General features: G+C 31.3%; 1 protein-coding gene across 1 annotated transcript; it reads right to left on the bottom strand.

Moving 5' to 3' along the window:
- Positions 1 to 767: 767 nt before the first annotated feature.
- Positions 768 to 9051, bottom strand: Cylc2 (cylicin 2). The gene is made up of 4 exons (XM_078044978.1): positions 9035 to 9051; positions 4366 to 4406; positions 2992 to 3117; positions 768 to 1874 (listed from the first exon to the last, which is right to left on the bottom strand). Exons 1-4 carry the CDS (start codon positions 9049 to 9051, stop codon positions 913 to 915), a joined length of 1146 nt encoding a protein of 381 aa, XP_077901104.1. The 3' UTR covers positions 768 to 912.
- Between the last annotated feature and the right edge of the window lie 727 nt (positions 9052 to 9778).

Here is a 9778-nt window from a genome sequence, read left to right as displayed (position 1 = left end):
CTTCTCTTAATCTTTTCATCAACAGTTTTAAATGCTTCATTTACTTTGTGATCTCTTCATGTTCAAATATTTCTTACAATGAGAAAGCCTAAATTTGATATATTTTTTATAAAATTCTAATCAATAGATTATAGAGCGGCTCTAGTAGCAGTAAGCATAAATTTAAATTTTGCAATTGATTAAATTATTTTAGATTCTATTTGATTTAAAATAAAACTGACTTACCAAGTATGTTCATCTTGGTTAGGAAGTAGAATATCCAACTCCTTAAACATGGTTGTAGTTGATTAGACTTCAGAGATGGTGGTGTAGGCTCATAGGGCATTAACCCTATTTCTTTTTCTTTTCTTTTCTTTCTTTCTTGCTCCTTCCTTCTGTCCTCTCATCCTTCTTTTGAAAGCTGTATTCAGTTTGTATTTACTCAAAGTAGATTTTCTAATTTTTTTTTCATTTCTTTTCAGATACTTATAGTTCTTTAATCCTAGGTATGAAGCTTGAGATATAACTTTTTAATCTATAGATAACAGCCTTTGTAGATTTTTAAGTCTTTATTGAAGATTGATTTTTAAATTTTTATATCCACTTATTCCGTACCTTTACCTTATACATACTTACCTTAATATTCTTCTTCAAATCGTGCTAGAAGATCTTTCAATCCTTCCTATCCCCCAATGGAGCATAATAAGTATCTTTCAAGTCCTTCAAAGAATCTTCCCTTGATTTTTTTTCTTAAAATATCTCTTACATTTAATGAATATTTTCTGGGTCCATCTTGTGTTGTTCTTTGCTGCCTTTTTAAAAATTATGCCATCAGCCTTTTTTTTTTCCACTCATAAATTCAATTCCAGATAACTAGAAGTTTTCATCAAATAGTTTTGAATTGCTCTTTCAGTGGAAATGATTTTCCAGGGCCTACTTGCCCTTCTTGGATTTACCTTTCTTACCTTCTCCCTTCTTACCTTTGTCCTTCTTCTTTCCCTCTTTCTTGGACTCTTTCTCCTTCTTGCCGCTGCTGGCTTTGTCGTCTTCGGTTTCTGTTTCTCCTCCTCCTTCCTTGTCTTTGCCCTTCTTGCTAGACTTCTTGTCTTTCTTGCTTTTCTTTCCGCTTCCTTTGTCGTCTTCAGTCTCTGTGTCTCCTCCTCCTCCGTCCTTGTCTTTGCCCTTCTTCCCCCCTTTCTTGTCTTTCTTGCCTTTCTTGCCTCCTGCCTTTTCGTCTTCCGTTTCCGTATCTCCTCCTCCTTCCTTGTCTTTGCCCTTCTTTCCCCCTTTCTTGTCTTTCTTGTCTTTCTTTCCGCCTTCTGCTGCCTTTTCCTCTTCAGACTCTGTCTCTGCTATGGGCGGGGCCGCTTCTTCTCCCTCTGCTTCTTCTGACTTTTCGTCTTTGTCTTTGCCCTTTCCACTTTTCTTGTCTTTCTTTCCGCCTTCTTTTTCCTCCTCAGACTCTTCACCTGACCCCTTGCCCTTCTTCTTACCTTTCTTACTTTTTTTGCCGCTTCCTTTCTCATCCCCAGATTCTTCACCTGACTCCTTGCCCTTGCCACCTTTCTTCCCTTTCTTACCTTTCTTCCGTCCTTTTTCACTTCCAGTTTCTGAACCGGAATCCTTCTCTTTTGAACCCCTTCTACTCCTTTTGCCAGATTTAGATTCTTTTTCTTCATCCTTGCCCTTCGTTGACTCTGCCTTTTCTCTGAATTCTGATTCCGATTCAGTTTTCTCACCTGAAAGCATCTCCTCACATTCTTTGGGTGGTTTAGAGGGTTTGGGTGGAGGCCTCCTCCTGGCAGCTAAATAAACAGATGGCCTCTCTGAAATTCTCATTAAAGAACGGTGCATCCATAGTGGCGGTCTTCTTTGTTCCAATTGGGATTCATCAACTACCTGGATTCGTTAGAATAATGATGAACAAATTTTGAGTTATGCAAGCTTTTATTATTAACAGACCACTAAATATAGATTAAATCCAAACATTAAACAGTTCCAGATTGTGTGATAAAAAAGTGGATAATTTATATATTTCATAGTATATTCTGATTTTGGAATTTCATCATTTTTAAAACTAATGGATAGTTAGTTATGCTTCATTGGGGTTTACTTTCAATCTAGGATCTTCATAATTCCCTCAAGATTTTATATTAAATTGGAAGAGACCTTCATGGACTAATGACATCTCAGAAATTCTCCTCAATATCAGGATAAACATATATATAAATATATAAAATATATATATATTTTTTTCACTGTTCATGAGTATTCTTGGAATGTCTTGCTCACCCTTCATTTCTACATGGACTTATAAACAATTTGACCTCCAGGGTTTAATAGTTTCAAGTTCAGATATATAAGAGTTGGTACATTCACTTTGTGAAACTTTTCTTTAAATATTTTTATGACACATAATCACTCTAGAAACATTGGAAAATATTTATCTCCCAATGCTCAGAATCCTATATTTGGCATTGCAGGAAGTGAGGAAGGACTATAACTCCATCCAGGCATAATGTAATTCCATGACTTATGGTAAATTTCTTCAGCTGGTTAACAGTTCCCCAATATTTATACTAACCATAAATTAGAGTCTATAGATTCCTGTTTCTCTTGAACACATCTTATATAATGTAGGGCTATTAAACAAAGAGTCAATATGAAATAAGTGATACAGTGAATTTTAAGTAAAAATGTATATTTATACTTTTCCAAATAGTTTAATTTGAAATATCTTTAGATGTGTTATTTGATATGGCATATAACAGTCATGTATAATCTTAATTTACTTCAATTTAAATATAAAAAAAGTTAATCCAGTATACTAGCCTTATGTCAAGGTGTTCAATAGCTATGTTCAACTGCAAAGATATAAAGTGTTTTCCTCATCACAGAAATCTTGTGGCTCAATTCTGATACATAAAACATATAATAAATCTAAATGATTTCAGAAGATTATTACTAGTAGCTAATTACTTACTACTACTAAGTATATGATCTTTTCCTTACTTACAGGAGTTGTATTATCACGTAGCTGGGAAGGTATTGATCTCCTTTTGGTTCCTGGCCTCGGTGGTTTGGGAAATGCCAGGGAAAAGTGTTGCTGATTCCATGATTTTTTGCTTAATTCACTGACTAAAAGAAGAAAGATAAAACAAACTTTTTAAATGGTTAGATTTCATCAGAACTGAAATCGTGGTAGATGCAATGCATATCATGTAAATGAATAAATAAATGATTCCAATTATGGCTTTATTTATTTAGTAATATTTAAAATCATGTGTGATCAGTATGGAAAATTAAAATTGATTTTTCTATTTCAACCAGTTTTATAGATAACTATATAAAATAGTCATTGTGAAACTAATACAATCTATAATACAACTTTAAAGAAACATTACTACTATCCTTAATTAATTTAATATCTCTGTAGTCCTGGTTTTGCTTCATGTTTTTTAGGATTAGAATACAATTCTGTTGATAGAAAATGTGTTAACTATTTCTGTTTCCCCCAAAGTCTTTAGTCAATGTCTGGTATAAAATATTCAATAAACAGATAATCGAACCTTAAGTGTTAAGGTTTAAATCTTTTAAGTTAATCACTTTTTAAGCCACAAGAGTAAAGGCTATAACACACAAGAATCACATTGCTATTAACGACACGATTAATGATAAACAATTGACAAAATGCCTACTGAATGATGACTGGGAGGGTGAAGTTTCCCCCAAACTATAATATAAATGATTAGGGATATTTAAGTAAAAATTGAGGCCAGTGAGAGATCTTGTCATTGTATTAAATATATTATATTTATATATTATATTTATATTTAAATATATTATATATATATATATATATATATATATATATATATGGTATCACTATGTATAAAAGAAGATAAACTTCTCCTGTAAGTCTCCTAAAGATGGCACCAGGATCAGTAGGAAAACTGTACTGAAGGGAAGGTGTATTTAAGTTTAGTAAATGAGGGGAAAACATTTGATAATTAAAGTAATTCAAATTAGATGAATTTGACTTATCTAGAAATGACATTTTGGCCAATTATAAACTGGATATAACCTATCAGGGAGTTAGTAGAAATTGGCTGAGAAGTTGTAAGATTATATAACCGTATAATTTGTAACATGAAAATATGTCCACCTTTATGTTGCTGAAAGTATTTGCTTAATCTTACTTGGATTTAAACAGTAATATGCTAAGAAGGTATTCAATGAGTCCAAGAGAAAGAGTCCTTGGGAAATAAGTGTTTATTATTAATTACCTGATACTTTTTGCTTTATCCTTTTGAATAAAATGTAATAATAATTTATTTCTAAAATTAATAATGTGTGTTTTACAATAAATATTGAATTCTTCCTTACCTGGAATATAATTATCATATGTCCCATAGTTTATTTTTTGGCTATTAAAATAAAAGAGAAAATTGTTAATTAATTTTTATAAAACCACTGCATTCTCAGATCTCCACTATTATGTAAAATAAGCTCATCTACAGAATGGTAGATAGGAACAAATGTACAAATTTGTGTTTGGACTTCAACAGAATTAAACCATGGTGATGAACCAGCTTGCCACATCTATAATGTATACATGTAGATATTTTTTTTGTAAATTGCAGAACTATGTTCAAATTATTTTTCCTACCTCATGCACCAAATTTCCTTCCAATTAAATTTGAGCCAAAACATTATTTTATAACCCCTATATTTAAACAAAAACAAATCTTCAAATTATTTTCAGAAGTTTTCCAACTCCAATTCACTAAGTGATAAATGTGTATACATATGTATGGGTGGGTGCATGTGTGAATAGAATATGTGCATGTCAATGTATACTGTAGGATTAACATGGAATTTCCTTTTTTTTTTTCTCTAGGAAACTGATGAATAAGACTTGTTGTGAACTATTTTCCATTTATAAGTTCTCACTTGTTATTTTTCTTATAAACATCTTTGCTCCCATAGAGTTCTATAATTCAGTTTTTACTTATTTCTAATAGAAACCAACAGTGAGATATGTTAATGAAATATTACAGTGTATTATTATAGAGCCAATGCTCATCATGAGCAAGTTTGAGCCTTAAACTCACAGAGAAACAAGCATACTTTCACAGTGTTTTACTTATTTTAATGGTATATAAAAAATAAGATATTAGTACAAAAAACACACACAATATCTTAATACCTTCATTAAGTAACGAAATTTTCAGCCTAAAACCTATTATATTTCTATTTCTCTACAAAAGTATGAATTAATTAATTGAATAAAATTTAGCATATGTTTACTTGTCACTTATCTAGGCTGGTGTTTTCTTAACTGAATATATTCACCACAATTATTTGAGCCATTATGTCTGTCTCTCTAAGCTTGGATCTAGCCAATGTATACTTTATACTCTGTTGAAGAAATTTTGATGTTTAACCATGAATGAGAATTGCTTCATTCCAAATGCTCTGAAAGAGAAAATTCTTCAGGTTCATGAAACAATACACTTGTAAACATGAGATTTTTAAAATGGTAAATAAGCATCATCTATTAAAGTTTTACAAAACCTCTAGAGAATATGCTTTGATTATCAAGCAATTGAATTAGAAATCAATTATAAAAGCACTTAGAAAATGCATAAATATTTAAAAGTTAAATAACTTCTGAAGAAATAATGAACAAACAAAAAACACAATGGAATCTGGAAAACAATGAAATCTGGCAAAAATCACTTTCTGCTGTGGTCAAAAATTTCTACAGTTTTCTTAGAGTTAATTTGAGTATAGTTATAATTCAATAAAATTTGATCATTTGCATTTTTACTTAGGAGATTTTATAGAACCTCAAAACAACAATAAAATGAATAACCCTGGCCCCTGTCATTATGTAAATTTATATTGAGATATGCAATTAAATCAATCAAATTTTTTATGTGAGAAAATATTTTCCTATTGTCTCCCCAAAATGTAGTTCTGCTTGTAGGAGGATCTTTGCCTTGCTTCTCTGGGACCTTTGGGCCATTCTTTAAAGTCAGATTCATTTGGATTCAATTTTTGACATTTCTTATAAAATTATCTACTAAAAATAATAAACTATTAGTATATCTTCTACTATTTTATTATTTTGAAACTTTTTTTGTGAATGTAAATATAGTTTGATAATTTTAAATTGATTTTAAATTCATGAAACCAAGAAAATTCTAATGATTTATCCTATGAAGAAAAACTATTGGACATTTTGGTGAAATGATTTTTTAACGTTTCCAGCTATTCATAAGGAAACTCAGCAATTAATTCCTCACATTAGCCAAGATAAAATGGAATATAGAAGTCACAAATCTGCCTTTACTTCAGGTCTATATATCTAATCAATTAAAATTATTCTCAATATTTGTGAGTTTTTGACATAAAGATATTTTTCACAGAAAAGATAATGTGTTTCTGACTTAGAAAAGGAATTTAAATTTATTTTTTTTCAAAATAAAAGTTGAGGTCCCAATGTAGGAGACAAGACAAAGTTTATTTTTTAAGAAAAAAAATATATATTTCTATATTACTACCAGAAAAATGTTTTAAGAGATATACTTAAACTAACTTTTCTTATTGTTTTCTTTAAGTCTAAAATAATTTTAATTTAAACACAAAATACACCTGCCTTTATTCTTGCCTTTTACTATACCTCTGCCTGTATGTATTTTAAAAGTACATAATAAATTATAAGGTCAAAGGCTTCAACAATGTGAATTGTCCATAGACTACCTGTTTGTAAGAATGTATCCAGATATCCTGCCAGCAGGGAAAATAGGGTCATAAAATTGTTGCAGAATGTGTTCTAGGGACTCACTGTGATCTCTCAATCTTCTTGTATTTACTTGAGAGGTCACGATATCAATGCCTCACAGTTATTGTCTTGCTGAAGAATGGCTCTTTGGGTGGTAAGATTTTCTTTCTCTAGCATTTTCTGGAACGGATTTTCAGAATGGATTTATTTTGAACTCCTTACCCAGGGGACATGTTGCAATATCTGAAGATATTTTGTCTATCATAATTGTGTGTGCTGGGGAAATATGATACTGGCATCTAGTGGGTAGAGACCCTGGATGCTGCTAAACATCTTATAATGCACAAGAAACTGCCACCCTCCCTCTCCCAGTCCCACACTCCAAAAGAATTATCTGGCATAAAATGTCACTAGTGCCAAGACTGATAAATCCTTTTCTAGATCAAGGAGAATCTTCAGACTAGGACAATAAGAGAAGCTTTTATTAATGCAACTCAAGGGAGGGAAAATATAAAATATACAGTCGATATGAGACTAAATCTTTGTGAAACTCTCACTTCCTAGATAAAACATAGTCTTATTCAACATTATAAATGGAAGAACTGAGTTGACTTGTCAGAGGCCAAGGCAAGAAAAGGTGGAACTATCAAGTGGAAGAGCTGAGGTTTGGATAGACCCAAAGTTGGTAAGAAGAATAAGTGAGGAGAAGGAAAATGAACTCAAAGAGGAAAATTTTCTTTATCTGCAAAATTTGTAGTTATGGGCACAGAAATATTTATTCCAGAACTAAAGCTCGGCTGTTCCTAGAATTAAAGGACAAATAGAAATCTTTGTGTGTGCATTGCAAATTCTCTGTATTAAATAAATTGGGAATTCTCACGTGAATCCAAAGAAATATGTTGAGGTATTGCTAAAAATTTTTGTGTCTGATTTATTGTACTTTATCAGAGCATCTGATTATGAACTTTATCACATTTTCTATAGCACAGTTTTAGGATTTTACTACAATACGCCAAAAAGAAATTGCCATAAAACCAAAAGTAGAGTTTTAATCATGGTGAAGTCCTCTGAAAGTCATCCAATCCTCATGATAAAATTATTACATTTGATATTATGTGGAACTTAAATGTTTTTAAGTCATTAAAATATAACATTATTCTGGCATGTAAAATGCCAAAACATAGTTTATTTTAGAATTGTCATCAAATCCCTAGGTCTTGACAGTAATCATGACAATCACATTTAAACCCTCACAAAATATTTCTTTTAAAAAATAATGATTGTGAGCAGGCATGGTGCTGCATGCCTGTAATCCTAGTGGCTCAGGAGGCTGAGGCAGGAGGATCGTGAGAGTTCAAAGCTAGCCTCAGCAATAGTGAGGCGCTAAGAAACTTGTCTCTAAATAAAGAACAAAATAGGGTTGGGGGTGTGGCTCAGTGGTCAAGTATTCCTGAGTTCAATCCCCATATCTACCTGCCCCCAAAAGTAATGATTGTGTTATAAGGAAGTAGGTAGGCACCAATGCCCTTAGATAGCCTAATTTATTCTTAAGATTTATTGTTCATTTTCTCTTTAACAGTACTGCTAAAAGAAAACTCAACTATTCTTTTATATTTCAAAATTTCATCCCTTCACCTTTGTTCAATGCCTTCTGTTAATGGTTTACATAATTGAAAGGTATTCTTTTTCTACCCATTTTAACAGAAAATAAATTAGGAACTACTATCATCAAACTTGCTTCCCTGGTCTTGATAATATCCTTTATATTACAGAATTCTTTCATATACACAGTGCTTTTCAGGGATATATAATTAACCATTGACTGGTCCACTTTTGCATGGTGGCCCCACTTAACTAAAGGTTTAACATTCTAAAGCTCAGTAGCCCTCTTCTGTCACTGTGACATATATAATGCTTATTCCGAAAATTTCCAATTTCCTCCTTAGAGAGTCATAATTCCCCTAAGAACAATGAATTATTTATTCAATATTCCTCAAAATACAATATAACAAGAAATCAAGTAAGACCTCCAGTAAAAATAGATTTATCTCAAGACATCTATTTTGCTGAAATGAACTATCTAAACCTTGCATCAAAATAGACTGTTATGTTGCTTGAGAATGTATGTCTCTGCTTAAACACAATCTCTCTTATTTATGAACATAATAATATACGAAACATTACTTAATACCACAGAGAATAAGTGTTAACCTAGCTAGAAAATTTCAATTATTTCAAATTAGAAAATTCAACAAAAGGACTTACAATCTTGGAACAGACATTTTTCCCACCTATGACTTGCCAGGATTTAAATATTGTACATTCAGGTTGGTGATGTTCAGAGGTGACATCATAAAGAGTCCAAGAGCCCTGGGAGTTAAAGGGGAAACAGCAAGAGAAGCAATTTCTACTCATGTTTTATGCTTTCTGGATTTATAACATTAGTGTTTACTTTTACTCATTATTTTTAACTAAATTTAAAAATCAATGCTTTTACATCTTAAATACTTACTTTGATTTTCATGTAGTTTTAATTTAGTATATTAAAGAGACAAGTTGAAATCTCTCATTTCTCTTAAGATTCTTGTATCTTTCATCAAATCATTTGTATAACTTCAAGTTTCTTTTATCCTTCTTAACCAAATAACTTATTCATAGATACAAAAATGTTTTCAACAAGGCAAATTTATTTATTAAAATTGCAAACATAATGATAGATACGAAATAGTATATATACCAACTAAAAGTAGAATATACAGTGGTATTTGAGTGTATTGCTCTTTTTAACTCTTTGGAAAGTATTTCAACAATCTTCACCCACCTTAATGGAGAGTTTTCTTAGTTAAACTTCAGTTACCATTAAGCATACACTATAAAAATAAGTGGCTTGATTCAACAAAAGTTTCTCATGTATCAGACCATATTAAGTTCTACAAGGATTGGTGTGAGGGCCATACATTATTTTTTAAAATGTTTTATTGTTTTTTTTTTTAGTGATACCATAATTCT

The sequence above is a fragment of the Ictidomys tridecemlineatus genome, chromosome 4, assembly GCF_052094955.1.
Source record: "Ictidomys tridecemlineatus isolate mIctTri1 chromosome 4, mIctTri1.hap1, whole genome shotgun sequence".
Taxonomy (NCBI): Eukaryota; Metazoa; Chordata; class Mammalia; order Rodentia; family Sciuridae; genus Ictidomys; species Ictidomys tridecemlineatus.
This window is presented reverse-complemented; position numbering and strand designations above follow the sequence as displayed.